General features: G+C 37.0%; 1 protein-coding gene across 1 annotated transcript in view; it reads left to right on the top strand.

The window, feature by feature from the left end:
• Positions 1 to 23,660, top strand: part of LOC139970193 (uncharacterized) — a 32,407-nt gene continuing 8,747 nt past the window's right edge. The window contains exons 1-8 of the mRNA XM_071975832.1: positions 1 to 242; positions 5,185 to 5,196; positions 6,294 to 6,334; positions 12,565 to 12,648; positions 19,354 to 19,441; positions 20,104 to 20,146; positions 21,384 to 21,395; positions 22,425 to 22,562. Coding sequence (XP_071831933.1) covers positions 131 to 242; positions 5,185 to 5,196; positions 6,294 to 6,334; positions 12,565 to 12,648; positions 19,354 to 19,441; positions 20,104 to 20,146; positions 21,384 to 21,395; positions 22,425 to 22,562 — 530 coding nt within the window. The 5' untranslated portion in view covers positions 1 to 130. The remainder of the gene's footprint in view (positions 243 to 5,184; positions 5,197 to 6,293; positions 6,335 to 12,564; positions 12,649 to 19,353; positions 19,442 to 20,103; positions 20,147 to 21,383; positions 21,396 to 22,424; positions 22,563 to 23,660) is intronic.

The following is a 23,660-nucleotide window of genomic DNA, read 5'->3' as shown; positions in this document are numbered from 1 at the left end:
GTAGGCATCTAACTTGATGAAGTACAAGTACGCTTGCATACATGATTTAATTGAACAGACCGTGCAAATAAGCATACTCCTCGAGATATGCGAAAAGGATTTTTCAAACGTACTGATCAAAAGTTAGAAAATGTCGTCTGCCAACTTATTTGTCGGGAGACTTAGTAAAAATGTTAAGGAAAGACATGTTCAGGACATATTCGGTGCGTATGGTCGACTTGTGAGATGTGACGTAAAATATGGTGAGAGAATTTAACGGAAAGTAGGGATAGGATAGTCAAGCGGTGTAGCCTAACGTTCACCAAGCTTTATTCCTAACCTAACATAACCAAGTAAAGGCCTAACGTTAGGCCTATACTTTGCCTAGCTGGTGTCACTACAATTTACGAAAACACTATCAGCAACAATCCCCACCCTCCACACCAACCAATTCTATTCCAGCAGCAGGGTGCATTGTAACTTAGCCACATAGCCAGCTAGCCTAGCTCCATAGTGGCGGGCCATCAGTCTCAAATCATGGGAATTGACATTAGGCTATATAGGCTACTGATTTAAATCGACATATATTATAGGCTATACCAATTTCCTTTGACTTTATGCAGTTTCTAGCAGCTTAAATTGATTTCTACCGATTTAAATTGACATATCATCAATTTAAACTGGTATAGCCTATGTGGATTTGAATTTAGTTAAAGGCATTGAAGACTCGCCGCTGCCGTGCTCTGAAAAAGTTAACTTCTGTTGCGTGCAAATGACATTTTCTTCTTGTCGCTACAAAATGCGGAGTACCTGCAGAATACCCTGCATTTTTTTGGATATCCTTTTTGGTGAAAACAGGATACGCGGTACGCAGTCGTAAGTTATACAGAGGGCGTGAGAGTTATTTTGTACTTTTTTTTGGAAATGTTCCAGTACAGTCCATAGCGCTGGACTTAATTAATTCTCTTCATGTTATAATTGTTTGGAATTTAAGCCCTTTGCTTTAATTGAGGGCGTTTTAGAAATATCAGATTTGAAATGATTCCTGATGTAGTTAATTTTAATATGTCTTTGATTTGGCTACGTGGTACTTGGACAGAGTATTTTCTGGTGGGGTAATTTAAAAGTATTTGCCTACGTTGTCCGAATAGATTTCAAGTTGCTTTTGATTTGGCTATGTGGTTCCCGGTACGTGGAGCGTATTCATTTTTTTGATAGCTACGTGGTACGTCGTGACTGTTATTATCGCACACAAGGGAATATGACATGTTTTATAAATGGCTACGTGGTACGTGGTTGAAATGTAATTTTTTTATTGATGGCTACGCGGTACGTAGTGAAATGAGGGTTAATGTAAATCATGTTGTAAGCGGTACGTCGTGACTGTTTTAAATGTACACAATGGAAGTATAATATGTTTAATAAATGGCTACGTGGTGCGTGGTTGATCTAAAAAAAAAAAAATTATGGCTACGCGGTACGTATATGGGCAATTCCATGATGGAGGGGACATGGCCTAAAAATAAGAAGTGTCAGTTTTCAACCTGCTATCAGTCTAATGTTGTAGTATACATATCTAAGTTTGTGGAATAGGTAAGCAATTTTTCTCAAACACTCAAATTTTGAATACATGGCTCAGATAATCAAGGAGGATGAGAACTCAAAATAATCCTGAAAATGTATCATACATTTTATTCCATCCTATATGATACTCATCAGATAGTATCTAGTAGTTTTATTATGTGTTATGATAGATACTCCTGTTGACTGTGTTATGACAGAAAAACATTTCAAAATTTCTTCATGACAACTTCAGAACAGACATTTTTCAGACCTCAATCACTGATGTAACGTGAGTAACCGAAAAAACAACTTTTTCTCTATGTGACATTTCTTTAACAAGTGGAAATCTGATAACCATAATTTCGTTAGTACTCATAGTCCCAAGTGTGGAAACAAGATCACTAATGAGGAGAGACTTATCATGTGTGAGTGATAGATCACTGAAATCTGTAACGTGAGTAACCGTGTAACGTGAGTAACCAATGTGTAACGTGAGTAACCAAGCTAACACACTGAAACAATGCAGGAAATGCCTATTATTGTCTTGTAAATAATTGCTCAATAAGAGAGGGCAGTAGGGGTTAAGGTTAGGGTTAGCAAGAAACCTGGAGAGTACTCTCCCATCACCCATGAAGAAGATTCAGCAAGAAGCTAGGAGGGTGGCCACTAGAAGACGAGTTTCATCCTACTGGGAGAAGAGGAAGACGAAGGAGGCCATGAAGAAGTTGCCTTTCAGCAGTGCACGAGCATATGCAAAAGCAACAGCAAGAGTATGCGACAGATTGCCCAAAACACCACATCGCCGGAAAGCTGTTTGTCTTAATCTCTGCAGGTCTGAGCTAGGCGACTACATTCACCCATCAACTAACAACTGCTGCTACGCCATGATGAAACTGTTGAAGTTATCCAGCAGTTTTATCAGCGAGATGACATCAGTCGGCAGGCGCCAGGCAGGAAGGATGTGGTCAACATGGCCAAAAGAAGGGGGCAAAATAAAGAAGCAAATGAGACATTTGACGTCATCCATCATGGAAACTTTCATCCTATTCCGGGAGGACTATCCCAACATCAAGGTCGGCAAGAGCAAATTTGCCGAATTGCAACCAAAACATGTCCTGTTAAGCAACAAGCTACCACATAACGTATGCATGTGCAGATATCATGAGAACTTTATGTATGCTGTAAATAGTTTACACAATGCTTCTCCAGAATTTCTGCAAGCTGAAATTGAGGCGAGAAACAGCGACCTCGGTCTTAAATCTGTATTTGAGAATACCAAGCAAATCGTTGGAATTGCCAGTAAACATCACTTGCCAGGTACAGAACAAGGATGTCTTCTCCTTCACCATTACAGATTATGGCAACAGCTCTGCTGAAAGGAATACCCCCCCCCCCCCTCAGGAATTGGGAGGCCACAGAAAAATGCAACCTGCTCAGGGAGTGGCAATGCTGGTAAAGAAATTGGTATAGACTGGTATGCCGTTGAATAAGAAGGGGTATTGTACCCCGGTGTAATAGAAGCAAATGGGGACCAGAATGACGTACAAGTGTCAGTGATGCAGCCAGCTGTGCCCAATTGGAAATGGCCAAACCCAAGGGACAAGATATTCTATCCCAGAAGATACTCATCACCAAACTTGATGCACCAACCTTGGCCAATAACCGTGGGCACTTCAAATTTTCTGTCGCCTTTTGAAGACTGAATGAATCAGCTCTCGAAGAGAAAGCCTCTTCCAAACGTTACTCAATGTTCAATCGAGTTGTTAATGTTGAACATATGTTACCAATTTCTTATTGATTCATGGTTGTTGTTCAGTTGGCCTGTTACTTCCCCAGAAACATTTAGTTCCCTGAGTATTATATCTGGGTACATTAAAGTTTGACACACTGCTAGTCCTCAAATAAAACTTAATTACAATCCAGAATTTGCTGCCGATTTGTGAAGATATGATTCATGCATTATCTCAAAAGGACATGGTATATATCTCTTTTTGATTGTAATATTATTGAATTACACTGGAGAAGATGTTCAAAATGTCAATTCCACTGATATATGGGTGTTTCCTAGCAGCAAGTTCCTCACAGACTCTTGATTCCCTATGTATTGTATAGGTGGACAAACTGTAACGTGAGTAACCGTAACGTGAGTAACCGGTGAATGCCTCATTTTCACCGAGACAGGAAACCAGATGTGATTTTGATTGTGTTCAGTATTTGTATCATCACCTAAGGTCCAAAAAACATGAATTCATTTTCTTCAAATATATCCAGTATGAGGACACTTTTTGAATGAAGTTTATTTTTGGCATCAGGGTGATTTTCAAATGTAACGTGAGTAACCGACACTTTCATGTACCTATATCCTACAAGAAACAAGATAATCAAATTGTGTTTTTACCAATGTTCAGGTAAATTTGTTACCCAATCAATGCATAGAGAGCAGTCATTCAAATTAATGAATGGTGGAGCTATCTGACCATTTGTAAGCCAAAGTCTTCAAAAATGTAACGTGAGTAACCGTGGAATTGCCCATATAGTAAAGTTACGATCACTGTGATTTGAGCAAAAACCATTATTTTTCGAAGTATAAAGAACGAAACATCAACTATTGGGTTTACGTTTTAAGGAAGGGTTTTAATTTAAGTTTATTAATTTTCTATGAAGGTCTGCGTACCGCGTAGGCTATCTATAAATATTTTTCCACTGCGTACCTCGTAGCCTACCTATAAAAATATTTTAAGTAGCGGGGTATTCTGCAGTTTAGCCCAAAATGCAGACAGTAATGAAAGGTGATACCTTTTTATCTTTTATCTAAGCCTGAGATTTCCACGCTGCTATGTACGCTGTGTTGTGGGTATTGAACGTCGCTGTATGTATCGACTGTACACTATTGTCTAATTACCGACGGTAGCAAGCTGTGTGTGTATTTTCTGGGATCGATGGTGGTGTCTAACATTTCTGTCACACCTCATTCGAAACTAGGTCAGATTACTGGCATGAGACGTTTCTTTGTGCGCGATTCTTCACACCCTTTAATATGACTTGTAGGAGTGCCTTTTCCCGTAAGATGGCTACCTGTCCCTAATGCATTAATTTCACCACTATTCAATATCTTGTTACAAGTAAGTTTAGTTGGAACAATTATATTATTAAGCACAAGATAATAATTTATAAAAAGGATATAACAAAACACTTCAAAAATACAGTCAAGCTTGCTATTTCAGAATGGGCTTTAAGTTGCAGCAATTTTTTTGCCATGCTTGCTTGATCCTAAAACAGTCCATATGGCTACTGTATCTTAACTTTCTTGCTGTAGGTGGTGGCCTAAGTTTAACCCTATGAGTATGATCTACATCTGTCTTCTAGTCTGTCTAACTGTAGCCTGTTTGTCAAATTTGGAGAAAAAAATGTGGGTGTTAATTTGACATTATGACTGACAAGCTGTCACTTACAGGAGTACCCTTGTTTTTAGTAATACTAAGTGTGAAGTACTTCAATGGCCATTGATACGTGGGAAGCCTTAGGGATGTAGGAAGCTAAATCCCTTCAGGATGACAACCTTGCCTAGGCCTAACATTGAAAAAATATGTTTTTTGCACATGTATGACTTTGTGACAAATTCTCTTTCATTTTGTATCACAGGAACTGGCATGGGTGAGTACCAACATTTTCATTGCATATTGCCATTTATCGCAAGTTATAGCAGTTCTACTACACAGAGTCTGTATAGTACTAGACAAAGTTCCGAACCCTTTATAACTGCTACACAAAAATTGGAACACTAAATTATTCCTTGCAAGCATTGTTGATTAAAGAAAATCCTTTTTAGTTTGTGTGACAAAGAAGTGATCAAGTTCACAGTTAAAGCTCGGTGAAAACCAGTTTTTATGTTGGGATTTACTTCACTTTTCCTTCTTAGTGCATGGCGCTGGTAAATACTGTATGTAGCATTTACTCACATACATGTATGTATGTGTCCCAATTGACACCCCAATACTCCTAACTGTTATCCTGGCATCAACAGTGCTACTTAAGTGGATATTGGCTGATGAATAAGTTGAAATTACTTTCTGAAGACTTACTGTGCAGACTAGTGTTATAGGTATGTCTCTGTAGTGCAATGTTAAGTTACGTTAGCAGGTTAACTTTCAGATTATTGATGAGGAAGATCAAAGCTGAAATATACAATTAACTATGATCACATTCCATTGTACTTTGAAGAGGATTAACTACTGAGCACTACAAAAATGTGACCCAAGTAGATCAACTCTATTGTTTGTTATTTATCTGTTTTTAGTAGCAAATGTACAGGTCGACTGTGAGGGTGATTTTAACAGATGGTTAACAGATTAACAGGTTAAGGGAAGGTTAACAGATGTTACTTCGAGCAAATCTACAGTACAATACCAAAAGGCTTCAGTGACAGTATTTGCAGTGCAAATGCAGTGTTAACTGTGACAGTAGAGCAACCAAATAGACCGTGTAATGCCATAGAAATTTATGGACCACCGTTAACAAATTTTAGCCACTTCACCTCTGTCGGTCAGTTTGTAAGAAATTGAAAAGTTGTTTTTTCTTTGATTGGTTTGTATTTCTTTTATTCTGAAATGAAAAACAAATGAGACAGTTAATAAACAAGTTTAAACTATAGAAATTGAATTAATTGATCAAAGCATTTAGAAGGAGAAATTATACCAGTTCTTTTTCTGGAATAAGTTTGTATAATATCAGTTGTTTTCTTTATCTTGCAGCATATGCCTTTGTTGATTACCAATACAAGAGAGATGCACAGGTAAGTCTGATTAGATCGGTTTGCATCAACTACTCATGAGTAACGAAGTAACTCGTTAAGTAAGTTCTCATAGACGATTCATTGTTGCTGCAATGCATCTATAATAAAGGAGGATAATCCCATCAATACTGTACCATTCAGACCACAACAGAGTGTCTCATAGGAACCATACTACTCAAGCAGGTATCAATACTGTACCATTCAGACCACAACAGATTGTCTCATAGGAAACCATACTACTCAAGCAGTTATCAATACTGTACCATTCAGACCACAACAGATTGTCTCATAGGAAACCAGACTACTCAAGCAGTTATCAATACTGTACCATTCAGACCACAACAGATTGTCTCATAGGAAACCATACTACTCAAGCAGTTATCAATACTGTACCATTCAGACCACAACAGATTGTCTCATAGGAAACCATACTACTCAAGCAGTTATCAATACTGTACCATTCAGACCACAACAGATTGTCTCATAGGAAACCACACTACTCAAGCAGTTATCAATACTGTACCATTCAGACCACAACAGATTGTCTCATAGGAAACCATACTACTCAAGCAGTTATCAATACTGTACCATTCAGACCACAACAGATTGTCTCATAGGAAACCATACTACTCAAGCAGTTATCAATACTGTACCATTCAGACCACAACAGATTGTCTCATAGGAAACCAGACTACTCAAGCAGTTATCAATACTGTACCATTCAGACCACAACAGATTGTCTCATAGGAAACCATACTACTCAAGCAGTTATCAATACTGTACCATTCAGACCACAACAGATTGTCTCATAGGAAACCATACTACTCAAGCAGTTATCAATACTGTACCATTCAGACCACAACAGATTGTCTCATAGGAAACCAGACTACTCAAGCAGTTATCAATACTGTACCATTCAGACCACAACAGATTGTCTCATAGGAAACCACACTGCTCAAGCAGTTATCAATACTGTACCATTCAGACCACAACAGATTGTCTCATAGGAAACCACACTGCTCAAGCAGTTATCAATACTGTACCATTCAGACCACAACAGATTGTCTCATAGGAAACCACACTGCTCAAGCAGTTATCAATACTGTACCATTCAGACCACAACAGATTGTCTCATAGGAAACCATACTGCTCAAGCAGTTATCAATACTGTACCATTCAGACCACAACAGATTGTCTCATAGGAAACCATACTGCTCAAGCAGTTATCAATACTGTACCATTCAGACCACAACAGATTGTCTCATAGGAAACCATACTGCTCAAGCAGTTATCAATACTGTACCATTCAGACCACAACAGATTGTCTCATAGGAAACCATACTGCTCAAGCAGTTGTCAATACTGTACCATTCAGACCACAACAGATTGTCTCATAGGAAACCATACTGCTCAAGCAGTTGTCAATACTGTACCATTCAGACCACAACAGATTGTCTCATAGGAAACCATACTGCTCAAGCAGTTATCAATACTGTACCATTCAGACCACAACAGATTGTCTCATAGGAAACCATACTGCTCAAGCAGTTATCAATACTGTACCATTCAGACCACAACAGATTGTCTCATAGGAAACCATACTGCTCAAGCAGTTATCAATACTGTACCATTCAGACCACAACAGATTGTCTCATAGGAAACCATACTCCTCAAGCAGTTATCAATACTGTACCATTCAGACCACAACAGATTGTCTCATAGGAAACCACACTGCTCAAGCAGTTATCAATACTGTACCATTCAGACCACAACAGATTGTCTCATAGGAAACCATACTACTCAAGCAGTTATCAATACTGTACCATTCAGACCACAACAGATTGTCTCATAGGAAACCATACTACTCAAGCAGTTATCAATACTGTACCATTCAGACCACAACAGATTGTCTCATAGGAAACCATACTACTCAAGCAGTTATCAATACTGTACCATTCAGACCACAACAGATTGTCTCATAGGAAACCATACTACTCAAGCAGTTATCAATACTGTACCATTCAGACCACAACAGATTGTCTCATAGGAAACCATACTACTCAAGCAGTGATCAATACTGTACCATTCAGACCACAACAGATTGTCTCATAGGAAACCATACTACTCAAGCAGTTATCAATACTGTACCATTCAGACCACAACAGACTCATCAAATTTCTCCATAGATTGAGTAATGCCGAGACCTAGCACAGCCAAGACATTATGTTTGTGAAGCTAAGTAGACACATCTAATGCAAACATTGGGTTTAAGTTAGAAAATCTCAGAACATATTCTCAGGAAATAGTAACAATTTATGAACCTACATCTAACATATCTATGAATCATAAAATGTTGAAAATGTTTACTTTGTTTTCACCATACAAAAGGACACTGCTTGGGTTGTAACAGTTGAGCCAATGTCATAGCAGATTTTAAACATATTTTGTAAAAGTACATGCATGCTAAGTTTCATATTGTACTTTATCCATATTTTCAAGGTTTACATTTTGAAATATATCTTACTATTTTAAAGATCTATAGTGTATGACACACTTTTTGTGTGGAACGGTTGCCTAAGTCCATTTTGCATGAATTATTGGTATCCTTTGCAACAAGATATTTATCATTAGATATGAGGGTGCAATATTAGAAGAAATTATCATCTTTATCACACTTCAGTGATTTTTATTTTCTTGAATATTTACTCTTTATTGAACAATTTTTGACACACAGAGTGCCAAAGTTCTACCTTTTGCTACCCTGTTTGATTGCTAAGCCAATCTACGCCACGCCTGACTTACCTGCTCAGCCACATTTCCTCTCATTGCCAAATTGTCTGACAAAATGGCAAATAACCCGAAACCGACAGACCTTTCAAACGGGCCGTATGTTACCGTGGGTGACCAGAAGCTCCCTGTTGAGCCTAAGTTTTGCGCTTACCGTTAGACAAAAAGACAGCCTGTTGGAGCCTTTCCAACCAAACATGCCAAAAGCCAAGTCTTTTTGATGCAAGACCTGTCCAGCGGTCGAGATGGAGGGTAGAGATCGTTCACATATTTTCTGGGAGGGAAGTAGGGTAATTAAAACAACAGAGTAGTTAATATCAAAAATGTTTACTCCAAAAGTGGTTTGCCAAAAGGAAATATTTGTAGTTAATTAGGTAGTAAACAAAAGTTTGTTATATTGGCTAAAAGTTGTACCCTGTAGTTGCAAATATGATGGGGTTATCTCGAGGCAGAGAAATTAATTATTGTAATAATATTGATGTATTAGTTTTGACAAAATTTGATAGAACTTCTCAAATTTTAGTGTGGAATTATAATTCTAATGGCAGATACGTTGATCTAAATAAGACTGAATGAGAAAATTGAAAGAGTTGGATGTTACTCTGGGGACTAGTATATATGCAGTATTTTCTGTTATGTAAGGTTGTCATAGCGATGGAATGTGCATTCCTCTAAGTAACATTGTGTACAGTACAGTCCTCTGCAAACATGCAATGCAGGTAAGTTACATACACAGACATTTCAATTTGATCTAACAGTTAATTTGTGGCTTATGTGCATGACTCTGATAATGTTTATCTTGATGGGGATGATGGGAGAAGGTAAGGCATTTGAGTTTCATTTTGTGAGCCTCATAGGTCCAAGGTTATGTCATGGTCTGGTGGTTTGATACTATTTGAAGGGTGGTGATCAACGTGGTGATCACAGGATTATCACAAACTAGATCAAGTCACTCTGAAGTTCGTATACAGTGGTACAGTTCATCCAGTTAGTTACAAGCTTAGACTGAATTAAGGCTGAAATTTTGCTTTTCCAAATGCTTTTATCACATTGACTGGGAACTAAGCAATATTATTGTAAGGTAGAAAAAACAGGTCACATTTACCACTTTGTTAAAGTCAAATTGTGTTATAAATGAATGTTACTCATCATCAAAAAGTGTTGGGTTGTAAAACATGGTTTCATTGGTACTAACATCTTACTTTGAAATTACTTTGAAATAGTTTGTTACTTGCATGGTTACAAGTTAAAATATTTCACATTGCTGGTTGCAAATGTCATCTCATAGATTTCTTCTAACATGAGGTGTTATTGCTGAATGCAATTACTAATAGATAGGTAATGTTCAGCTAGCCTAGGACAATGATAGTCAATGAGTGGTTGATTATATCATCTACATGGATGTTTGAAGCAAATTTCCATTCATATCTTATAGAGCTGTACTTTACATTAACATAAAACTTCTGACCCAATCCACTTGATCAAATGTTAAATTTATAAACTTGTATTCAAAGTAAACTGCTTTCCAGGATGCTTGATACCTTAAATTTTATGTAATGGGTTTTTTGGCATAGAAATTTAATTACTTGCAGTAATTTGTCATTCTGACATGATTTTGTTTACATGAGGTATCAGCAGACTGTAACTTTACCTTGAAGATTACAAAGTTGACCATCTACAGTTTCTAGTGCCTTAGATACTTTGAAATATTGAGGACCATTAAAAGTCATATGGCTTAATTTGCTTGTTTATATATTAGTCTACAAGTAATTCCATGTCAATTTATTCGACCAAGGGAAGAGGGTCACGTTGTATTTCAGTGGAGTTTGCATTTGGTCTCTCCTTTGGATATTTGAACTTGTCACAGGTTGTAAAGTAAACTTGAAGCAAACAGATGTGGTACCCTCTTCCACACTGGCCTCCAATAAATCAATTGAAATATTCAATGTTTCATTTAATATGAATAACTGCTGGTGCTTGAATATTGTTTTAAAAATACCACCAACTACTGCTAGGACTCTCTCCTGTTTTCCCATTTTTAACAGATGTTTTTGTATCAAATGTTTGGCAACATAATAAATTTTCATCAGATGAAAAAATGTAGGATTGCTAAAGTTGATCAACACAGCTCTGAATAATACTCTGTAGGTTGGTAAAATTGCCGATAAAACACAATATTGCTTTTAGACATATGCATGTCTCAGGTATGCTTTCATTAAAATTCTCTTCATGGTTAGGTATGGTCCCTTAAAATGGTTAGGCTTAGGGTCCTTAAGTAGGTTAAAAAGTACTTTGTGAATGTTGAGTTTCTCACGATAAGATATGTATATATTCTAATGAATCTTAAGTTGCTATGGTTACGTCTTCTGGTGTTTGACATTCCTTTTGTCTACTTCCAAAGCAATATAAACATTTTTCAAAGCACACATTTACCACACACAGCAGTAAAATATAGGGAAGAGTTCAAGACAGAAAGATGGGAGCCTTCATTCTTTCCTACATGGAGTTAGATATCTTACTTTGAAACCAAACATTGCCCTTCACTGTTATTCAATAAGATGGCATTATCGTCGCATGTACTATCACTTTGACCTTTGTCACGAACAGAACAAAATGACCAGGCCTGAATATTGTGTTGTTTACTGCTGTTCTTCAGTAACACACCTTTCCCTAAATATATTGACTGTTTGGTTGAAGTCCCAGTGACTTAATACAATGTGACCACTCTGTACCAGCTTCTAACTGAACCACAAAAGTTCTGTTTCAATTTGTTAAAAGCAGTGTCTTGTCAAATATTACAGTATGAAATTTATATAGATTCTAAGAGAGTTACAGGAAACAAAAGTTAGTGGACATATTTTGAAGGAGCAGCAATCCCAACCCTTAACAACAACCATTGTGAGATGTGTTAAGTGAACAACTCTCCAAGCAGAAAGAAAAATTCATATGGGACTTATGAGGTATCATTGTATGAGGTATTTAATTAGACTTTGGCAAACTAGTGACATTGTGTTATGCTTTTATGCATAGTTATTTCTTTCTGAGAGAGGAAAGGAATTAATACAGTATTTCGGTATGCTCTAGGGACAATATAAGTTTCTGTTGATGGTTTACTGGCATAGATTAAATATTACCATTTTGTAATCTGTTTTATGCATTAAAGATACTTCATAAGCAGACAAAGGAAGGCAAGCCTAAACATAATCAATCTCAGAGTCACTGACAGTACAGTGGGGACTGAATGACACTCTCTGACAACTTTGGTATCTGACTCTAAAAAGAATAGTAGTTGAACCATTTCTCTGAAGAAAGATTAAAATTACATTTGGGTCTATGTATGTGTTTCTTTAAATTGTTTGTTACATTTGAAGGTTACCAATTAGAAGTATGGTATACCTTATAAAGAAGCATTTACAAGCTCTGACATTTATATTGCACTTCAGGATGCCATGAGATACGAAAATGACCGGGAGATAGAAGGCCAGAGGATCGTAGTTGAATGGGCTCGCGGCCCCAAGAGAGGATCTGTAAGTATTGTTAAAATGTAGAACAAAAATGACTGCTGTGATGATAATTGTAAACATAGATGTCACCTTTAAGCAGCTTTTGAATTGAGTTGGTCTGCAATATTTTGCAATTGTACCAAACCAGACAAAAATTTCCCCAAATAAGATTGAATGATCAAACCAAGGCATTCTGTGAGATATTGTTTGAAGAAAATATAGATTAACTGGAATAAATTTTTGAAGAAATTGTCACCCAGACACTCTTTCAATATCTAAGTTCTAGTAAGTTATGCAAACAGTAGTTACTGACCTGGCATAAAGTTTCTACTTTTTCCTGGACATTTGAATAAAACTGGAAAAGTGAGGCTGACCTGTTGTAGGATTATCAGATTCTCAAAATATGCTAAGATTAATTCAAGAAGCTAACAAAATAATGCTGTTTTAACCAAAATAATAATAACCCAGTGATGAAACCATTTAGTTAAAAAAAATCATATCCCTCAAAGTTAATGTCATACAGTTTTTCACTTGCACATCTCCAAAGTTTATTCCATAACCTAAACGTTAGGAATTTTTGGACTTAAAGTGGTAGATTTATAAATATGATGATGTAAAAACTGCCTTCAAATTTCAATTGTAACCTTAGATGCAGAGTAGAACCTTTCGAATCCAAAGCTCCTTAGGACTCTAGAGGCAGTTATCTCTATCCTTTAATGCATTGCTTGGATACTGAGGGTCTTTAGGACTCTAGAGGCAGTTATCTCTATCCTTTAATGCATTGCTTGGATACTGAGGGTCTTTAGGACTCTAGAGGCAGTTATCTCTATCCTTTAATGCATTGCTTGGATACTGAGGGTCTTTAGGGCTCTAGAGGCAGTTATCTCTATCCTTTAATGCATTGCTTGGATACTGAGGGTCTTTAGGGCTCTAGAGGCAGTTATCTCTATCCTTTAATGCATTGCTTGGATACTGAGGGTCCTTAGGGCTCTAGAGGCAGTTATCTCTATCCTTTAATGCATTGCTTGGATACTGAGGGTCTTTAGGGCTCTAGAGGCAGTTATCTCTATCCTTTAATGCATTGCTTGGATACTGAGGGTCTTTAGGGCTCTAGAGGCAGTTATCTCTATCCTTTAATGCATTGCTTGGATACTGAGGGTCTTTAGGACTCTAGAGGCAGTTATCTCTATCCTTTAATGCATTGCTTGGATACTGAGGGTCTTTAGGACTCTAGAGGCAGTTATCTCTATCCTTTAATGCATTGCTTGGATACTGAGGGTCTTTAGGACTCTAGAGGCAGTTATCTCTATCCTTTAATGCATTGCTTGGATACTGAGGGTCTTTAGGGCTCTAGAGGCAGTTATCTCTATCCTTTAATGCATTGCTTGGATACTGAGGGTCTTTAGGGCTCTAGAGGCAGTTATCTCTATCCTTTAATGCATTGCTTGGATACTGAGGGTCTTTAGGACTCTAGAGGCAGTTATCTCTATCCTTTAATGCATTGCTTGGATACTGAGGGTCTTTAGGACTCTAGAGGCATTTATCTCTATCCTTTAATGCATTGCTTGGATACTGAGGGTCTTTAGGGCTCTAGAGGCAGTTATCTCTATCCTTTAATGCATTGCTTGGATACTGAGGGTCTTTAGGACTCTAGAGGCATTTATCTCTATCCTTTAATGCATTGCTTGGATACTGAGGGTCTTTAGGGCTCTAGAGGCAGTTATCTCTATCCTTTAATGCATTGCTTGGATACTGAGGGTCAAATTATCTTGACAATGGACTATTATAAAAGCTTTCAAGGTGCTGAAATAGCAACAGAAAATTCTTCAAAAGATCTTGCTATAAAAAAAAACAGAGTTCTATCAGATATTTTCTCAATTTTTACAAGAGCTGATAATTCATGAAATTAGAATTCACATTTGAGCATGACCTTCATAAAAAATGAAATTGATGAAAGTTAAATATGGCATGGAAACCAATTGCTTGCTTTGTAAGATGTACAATCCATCATTACAGTGCAATGTGCAAGGATACATATTTGCTGTAATCATTTCTGTCTTGAGTGTATTTTTGTTTTGCTAACAACATTCATCATTATCTAATTTGATACACTGTCAATGCATCAGTCTGTACAAATATATTTCCATATGCAAAGTGTAATACCTCTCAGCAGATGTATGGTATAAGTATAACAGCATAGGTACAAGTAGAATTACATACCTCTCAGCAGATGTGTGGTATAAGTATAACAGCATAGGTACAAGTAGAATTACATACCTCTCAGCAGATGTGTGGTATAAGTATAACAGCGTAGGTACAAGTAGAATTACATACCTCTCAGCAGATGTGTGGTATAAGTATAACAGCATAGGTACAAGTAGAATTACATACCTCTCAGCAGATGTGTGATATAAGTATAACAGCATAGGTACAAGTAGAATTACATACCTCTCAGCAGATGTGTGGCATAAGTATAACAGCATAGGTACAAGTAGAATTACATACCTCTCAGCAGATGTGTGGCATAAGTATAACAGGCATAGGTACAAGTAGAAATACATACCTCTCAGCAGATGTGTGGCATAAGTATAACAGCATAGGTACAAGTAGAATTACATACCTCTCAGCAGATGTGTGGCATAAGTATAACAGCATAGGTACAAGTAGAATTACATACCTCTCAGCAGATGTGTGGCATAAGTATAACAGCATAGGTGCAAGTAGAATTACATACCTCTCAGCAGATGTGTGGTATAAGTATAACAGCATAGGTACAAGTAGAATTACATACCTCTCAGCAGATGTGTGGTATAAGTATAACAGCATAGGTACAAGTAGAATTACATACCTCTCAGCAGATGTGTGGTATAAGTATAACAGCATAGGTACAAGTAGAATTACATACCTCTCAGCAGATGTGTGGTATAAGTATAACAGCATAGGTACAAGTAGAAATACATACCTCTCAGCAGATGTGTGGTATAAGTATAACAGCATAGGTACAAGTAGAATTACATACTGTACCTCTCAGCAGATGTGTGGTATAAGTATAACAGCATAGGTACAAGTAGAATTACATACCTCTCAGCAGATGTGTGGCATAAGTATAACAGCATAGGTACAAGTAGAATTACATACTGTACCTCTCAGCAGATGTGTGGCATAAGTATAACAGCATAGGTACAAGTAGAATTACATACCTCTCAGCAGATGTGTGGCATAAGTATAACAGCATAGGTACAAGTAGAATTACATACTGTACCTCTCAGCAGATGTATGGTATAAGTATAACAGCATAGGTACAAGTAGAATTACATACCTCTCAGCAGATGTGTGGTATAAGTATAACAGCATAGGTACAAGTAGAAATACATACCTCTCAGCAGATGTGTGATATAAGTATAACAGCATAGGTACAAGTAGAATTACATACCTCTCAGCAGATGTGTGATATAAGTATAGCAGCATAGGTACAAGTAGAAATACATACCTCTCAGCAGATGTGTGGCATAAGTATAACAGCATAGGTACAAGTAGAATTACATACCTCTCAGCAGATGTGTGGTATAAGTATAACAGCATAGGTACAAGTAGAATTACATACCTCTCAGCAGATGTGTGGTATAAGTATAACAGCATAGGTACAAGTAGAATTACATACCTCTCAGCAGATGTGTGGTATAAGTATAACAGCATAGGTACAAGTAGAAATACATACTGTACCTCTCAGCAGATGTGCGGTATAAGTATAACAGCATAGGTACAAGTAGAATTACATACCTCTCAGCAGATGTGTGGTATAAGTATAACAGCATAGGTACAAGTAGAATTACATACCTCTCAGCAGATGTGTGGTATAAGTATAACAGCATAGGTACAAGTAGAATTACATACCTCTCAGCAGATGTGTGGCATAAGTATAACAGCATAGGTACAAGTAGAATTACATACCTCTCAGCAGATGTGTGGTATAAGTATAACAGCATAGGTACAAGTAGAATTACATACCTCTCAGCAGATGTGTGGTATAAGTATAACAGCATAGGTACAAGTAGAAATACATACTGTACCTCTCAGCAGATGTGTGGTATAAGTATAACAGCATAGGTACAAGTAGAATTACATACCTCTCAGCAGATGTGTGGTATAAGTATAACAGCATAGGTACAAGTAGAATTACATACCTCTCAGCAGATGTGTGGTGTAAGTATAACAGCATAGGTACAAGTAGAATTACATACCTCTCAGCAGATGTGTGGCATAAGTATAACAGCATAGGTACAAGTAGAATTACATACCTCTCAGCAGATGTGTGGTATAAGTATAACAGCATAGGTACAAGTAGAATTACATACCTCTCAGCAGATGTGTGGCATAAGTATAACAGCATAGGTACAAGTAGAAATACATACCTCTCAGCAGATGTGTGGCATAAGTATAACAGCATAGGTACAAGTAGAAATACATACCTCTCAGCAGATGTGTGGTATAAGTATAACAGCATAGGTACAAGTAGAATTACATACCTCTCAGCAGATGTGTGGTATAAGTATAACAGCATAGGTACAAGTAGAATTACATACCTCTCAGCAGATGTGTGGTATAAGTATAACAGCATAGGTACAAGTAGAATTACATACCTCTCAGCAGATGTGTGGTATAAGTATAACAGCGTAGGTACAAGTAGAATTACATACCTCCCAGCAGATGTGTGGTATAAGTATAACAGCGTAGGTACAAGTAGAATTACATACCTCTCAGCAGATGTGTGGTATAAGTATAACAGCGTAGGTACAAGTAGAATTACATACCTCTCAGCAGATGTGTGGCATAAGTATAACAGCGTAGGTACAAGTAGAATTACATACCTCTCAGCAGATGTGTGGCATAAGTATAACAGCATAGGTACAAGTAGAATTACATACCTCTCAGCAGATGTGTGGCATAAGTAAAACAGCATAGGTACAAGTAGAATTACATACCTCTCAGCAGATGTGTGGCATAAGTATAACAGCATAGGTACAAGTAGAAATACATACCTCTCAGCAGATGTGTGGTATAAGTATAACAGCATAGGTACAAGTAGAATTACATACCTCTCAGCAGATGTGTGGCATAAGTATAACAGCATAGGTACAAGTAGAAATACATACCTCTCAGCAGATGTGTGGCATAAGTATAACAGCATAGGTACAAGTAGAATTACATACCTCTCAGCAGATGTGTGGCATAAGTATAACAGCATAGGTACAAGTAGAATTACATACCTCTCAGCAGATGTGTGGCATAAGTAAAACAGCATAGGTACAAGTAGAATTACATACCTCTCAGCAGATGTGTGGCATAAGTATAACAGCATAGGTACAAGTAGAAATACATACCTCTCAGCAGATGTGTGGCATAAGTATAACAGCATAGGTACAAGTAGAATTACATACCTCTCAGCAGATGTGTGGCATAAGTATAACAGCATAGGTACAAGTAGAAATACATACCTCTCAGCAGATGTGTGGTATAAGTATAACAGCATAGGTACAAGTAGAATTACATACCTCTCAGCAGATGTGTGGTATAAGTATAACAGCATAGGTACAAGTAGAAATACATACCTCTCAGCAGATGTGTGGTATAAGTATAACAGCATAGGTACAAGTAGAAATACATACCTCTCAGCAGATGTGTGGCATAAGTATAACAGCATAGGTACAAGTAGAATTACATACCTCTCAGCAGATGTGTGGCATAAGTATAACAGCATAGGTACAAGTAGAATTACATACCTCTCAGCAGATGTGTGGTATAAGTATAACAGCGTAGGTACAAGTAGAATTACATACCTCTCAGCAGATGTGTGGTATAAGTATAACAGCGTAGGTACAAGTAGAATTACATACCTCTCAGCAGATGTGTGGTATAAGTATAACAGCGTAGGTACAAGTAGAATTACATACCTCTCAGCAGATGTGTGGTATAAGTATAACAGCGTAGGTACAAGTAGAATTACATACCTCTCAGCAGATGTGTGGTATAAGTATAACAGCGTAGGTACAAGTAGAATTACATACCTCTCAGCAGATGTGTGGTATAAGTATAACAGCATAGGTACAAGTAGAATTACATACCTCTCAGCAGATGTGTGGTATAAGTAAAACAGCATAGGTACAAGTAGAATTACATACCTCTCAGCAGATGTGTGGTATAAGTATAACAGCATAGGTACAAGTAGAATTACATACCTCTCAGCAGATGTGTGGTATAAGTATAACAGCATAGGTACAAGTAGAATTACCAAATTATGAGTACTAGAACAAGGCTCTAGTAGATAAATTTTCAAATGCACTGAGTATGAGAACAAACACCGATAGGCCAGAACGAGAACAGGGACAAATGCTAGAATACAAGTGTTAGTGCAAGATCACAACAAGTACTCATGATTTGCTCATTCAATCTATAGAATATCCTTAGGACATGATTTGCTCATTCAATCTATAGAATATCCCTAGGACATGATTTGCTCATTCAATCTATAGAATATCCTTAGGACATGATTTGCTCATTCAATCTATAGAATATCCCTAGGACATGATTTGCTCATTCAATCTATAGAATATCCCTAGGACATGATTTGCTCATTTAATCTATAGAATATCCCTAGGACATGATTTGCTCATTCAATCTATAGAATATCCCTAGGACATGATTTGCTCATTTTCTTGTGTTTGCTTTCAGCAAGGGGAGGATGAGTGCTATAATTGCCATCAACCTGGTCACTTTGCCAGAGATTGCGAGGAAGCCCGTCGCTTTGGAGGAAGATCTCGTAAGAATGTTAATTATAACTGTACTTAAAGTTTGTAATATTCTTGATTAATCACAGCTAACAGGCTAAATATTATAGATACTTTGCAGCATGGTGCTTTTCATGATAAATATTAAACTATGTATGAAAGTATATGGATTAATGAACTTTGAAATGCATCCAAGGAATTTTCTTTGTTGCATGAAAGCAATAAACCATGTCATATTAACAAGACTCCCAGGTAGAGAACAGACTTTGGCAAACTGTAAAGCAAGAGACAATAGTTATGATGTTTAACACTGATTTGTCCCAGTTATAACATTTATCTCTCTTCCTGTGGTACATTATGTCAATATTTGCTATTAAGGCTAGTTATGATGTTTAACACTGATTTGTCCCAGTTATAACATTTATCTCTCTTCCTGTGGTACATTATGTCAATATTTACTATTAAGGCTAGTTATGATGTTTAACACTGATTTGTCCCAGTTATTACATTTATCTCTCTTCCTCTTGGTACATTACAGTATGTCAATATTTCCTATTAAGGCTCCCTTGTTGTGCCCCTCTCATTAGCATTACTTCACTCTCCTTGGTGAGGAATTTGGTTGTTGTTTCATTATGTAAGCTACTTTTCTGGTGTGTTTCAAAATGTTTTCTTTGATCATGATTTTTTTCTGTAGGAGGAGGTGGGAGTCGTGGTGGCTGGCGTGGTGGTGATAGGTGAGTTGCTGGCATTGAGCTCAAATTTAGTACAACTTTATAAGTTCTCTCAGCAAGAAAGTACAGAAATCTTACAAAGCATTTTGAACTGAGCATTCAGCCATTGACTTTGCTTTATAAGTCACTCCAACCTAGGTTGACACATCTTACTCACTTTAACATTTAATTTGGCAACAATAGTGTTCAATCCAAACAGGATTTAATCTAAAAATTATGAAAATGCCTGTCACTTGGTCAAGCAAATAATTACTCTTTCTGCATAATTATATTAAATTAATATCCTGGTAAAGTAGTGCTTTATGGAGTACTTTCCTTGGTGTAACAATACATGCCTTGGTGTAATGGTCCTTCCTTAATGTAACAGTATTTTCCTTAATGTAACAGCATTTTCCTTCATGAAACAGTATTTTCCATAATGTAACAGTATTTTCCACAATGTAACAGTACTTTCCTTAATGTAACTGTATTTTCCTTAATGTAACTGTATTTTTCAAGTGAAGCATAAATACAAAGAGGGTGAAATATGAAACAGCAGGTGTACAATAGTGTTACCTAACTTGGCATTTGCTTTTAATTGTCTTCATAATGTTGGACGATACTAACTATAAATATATTTAAAGATACCTTAAAACATCTGGTTTCTTCTTATAATTCCAACAAAGTTGCAATAAGAATGATAAAGTAATACATTATTTACAGATGGAATACTGAAACATTTCATAACATTTGTAAGACACCAAATATCCAGCATTATAAGAAACGATGTTTACATTAAGGAATGATTTTAGGCACAATATTAATGTTGATATGCTGTAGACTGTTAGAAACACTGAGCAGGCCAGGTTGTATTGATATTGAAGACAAAACTCTTCATGCATCTGAGGCTCATCAATTACAGTGACTGGACTACAAAGTCTAACACAAACTATTAGGTCAGTCCCTTAGATGCAACACAAAACTAAACAGGAAAACGGAAGAGTTTTATTGCCTCACTTTTTTGGACAGTTATTACATATAAATACTCAATTCTGCCTAAAGTCACCCACCCCCCCCCCCCCCTTTTAGATGTAGGAATATCTAAATTGTAACCACAGTATCAGAGAGTTAGATTGAGGAGTATGCAGTTTTTGTATATTACATGGCTTAGCCATAATAATGCAACTTTAAGATGAACTGACTATGGAATATCCTTATTTAAATTAAACATTTCTTTGTTTTTTCATCATTTTTCTTTTCACAGGTCAAGAAGAAGGTGAGCATTTACATTTGTGTTGATGAATTATTTCACTATTCTAAATATCGAGCACTGCGGCAAGGAATAAGTTTTCACTGCCAACTTGGATTTGCCTGTGGACAGGATTTTATGTAGAAATTTGAGGGTGAGTGGGGAAGGTGGATGTCAAGATGTGAAAGGTAAGGAGAACCTGAGAGGGGACATCCTTTTGAAATGCATTACCATTAGAAGATAAATGTTACACAGAATCAGTCTTCAAATGAGAAGTATGGGGTTTCAGTGTTACACATAGTTGCAGAACTCATACTTGCTTCTATAAAAATGTATTTTGTTCCTTGACAAAGAGTAGGCACAATCTAATCAAGACCATCAACATACTCAACTCAGCATTGTCTACACTTCTTTTAAGAATGCTTATGTTAAATATCAGTGACTCTGTTGATAATGAAACGTCATAATCTGTGTACAAACCACTCATTTCCCTGTACATTTCCCATGAATTCTAGTTGATGTTGATAACAGTGTACAACCCACTCATTTCCCTGTACATTTCCCATGAATTCTAGTTGATGTTGATAACAGTGTACAACCCACTCATTTCCCTGTACATTTCCCATGAATTCTAGTTGATGTTGATAACAGTGTACAAACCACTCATTTCCCTGTACATTTCCCATGAATTCTAGTTGATGTTGATAACAGTGTACAACCCACTCATTTCCCTGTACATTTCCCATGAATTCTAGTTGATGTTGATAACAGTGTACAACCCACTCATTTCCCTGTACATTTCCCATGAATTCTAGTTGATGTTGATAACAGTGTACAAACCACTCATTTCCCTGTACATTTCCCATGAATTCACCGCAGATATTTTCTGCTCCTCTTCTCCTTCTGTTTTAATTGTTATTTTCTCTTTACTATATATTTTCTCTTCTCTGTGTACAATAGCTTTTGTAACACTGTTACTACTCATGATGCAATTGATTTAGAAATGTTTCAACTGCAGAAACAAATAAAGACATTTACACCACGGTCTACTTTCAGATACAGCCGTAGCAGGAGTCGAAGTCGCAGCAGGGATCGAACTAGACACAGAAGTGACAGTAGAGATCGCAGCAGGAGTAGAGATCGTAGCATCAGCAGGGAAAGGAAACAAAGCCCGCATCGTAGATCTAGATCAAAGTAAGAAGCAACTGGTTGTGTTTTGAAGCAACTCTCTCCATGAGCTATGCATGAACCAGTAACCTATAGTTCACACTGATGTCACAATAGTGCTAAGCAACTCTCTCCATGAGCCATGCATGAACCAGTAACCTATAGTTCACACTGATGTCACAATAGTGCTAAGCAACTCTCTCCATGAGATATGCATGAACCAGTATACAAATAATGAATGGTTATGAGTGCAATAGTGCAAATATTTCATGAGTTGAAAGATGGAATGTTCCATTCAACGAGGCGCAGCCGAGTTGAATGGAACAAATTACATCTTTCAACGAATGGAATATTTGCACTATTGCACGAATGGAAAACCATTCATTATTTGTTTTATACAACACCTTCAAATTTGGATATAATTGGATGTAAAATGCACTCATGCAACAGATTGTTTTGAACAGACAGGTTTCTCTGCTCTCTTACCATTGAAAAAGTGCTATCAAAAAAGCATAACGCATGGTTCTATGATCATAGCGTGCAATAGAGCGGATTTTGCATGCAATCGACGAGCAATTGACCAATCAAATGGCCGGAATATAATTAGGTGTTGTATAATAACCTATAGTTCACACTAAGGTCACAATAGTGCTAAGCAGCTCTCTCCATGAGCTATGCATGAACCAGTAACCTATAGTTCACACTGATGTGAAATACAGCAACTCTCTCCATGAGCTATGCATGAACCAGTAACCTATAGTTCACACTGATGTCACAATAGTGCTGTTCCAATACTACAATGGTAGCCATATTTACACCAATGCAAGTTTTTAGCTTCTGATATCATTAACCAAACCATGTATGTAAAGGAATCAAGCATAGCTTGTTGTACCATACTAGATTAATCAATGAGCAGCAGTAAGGAACCATGCTTTCATTCTGGTTATATTCCCTATGCCATACTAGATTAATCAATGAGCAGCAGTCAGAAACCATGTTTTCATTCTGGTTATATTCCCTATGCCATACTAGATTAATCAATGAGCAGCAGTCAGGAACCATGTTTTCATTCTGGTTATATTCCCTATGCCATACTAGATTAATCATTGAGCAGCAGCAAGGAAC

The sequence above is a fragment of the Apostichopus japonicus genome, chromosome 7 (assembly GCF_037975245.1).
Source record: "Apostichopus japonicus isolate 1M-3 chromosome 7, ASM3797524v1, whole genome shotgun sequence".
NCBI lineage: Eukaryota > Metazoa > Echinodermata > Holothuroidea > Aspidochirotida > Stichopodidae > Apostichopus > Apostichopus japonicus.
The sequence above is the reverse complement of the archived record's forward strand: the minus strand, read 5'-3'. Positions and strand labels throughout refer to the sequence as shown.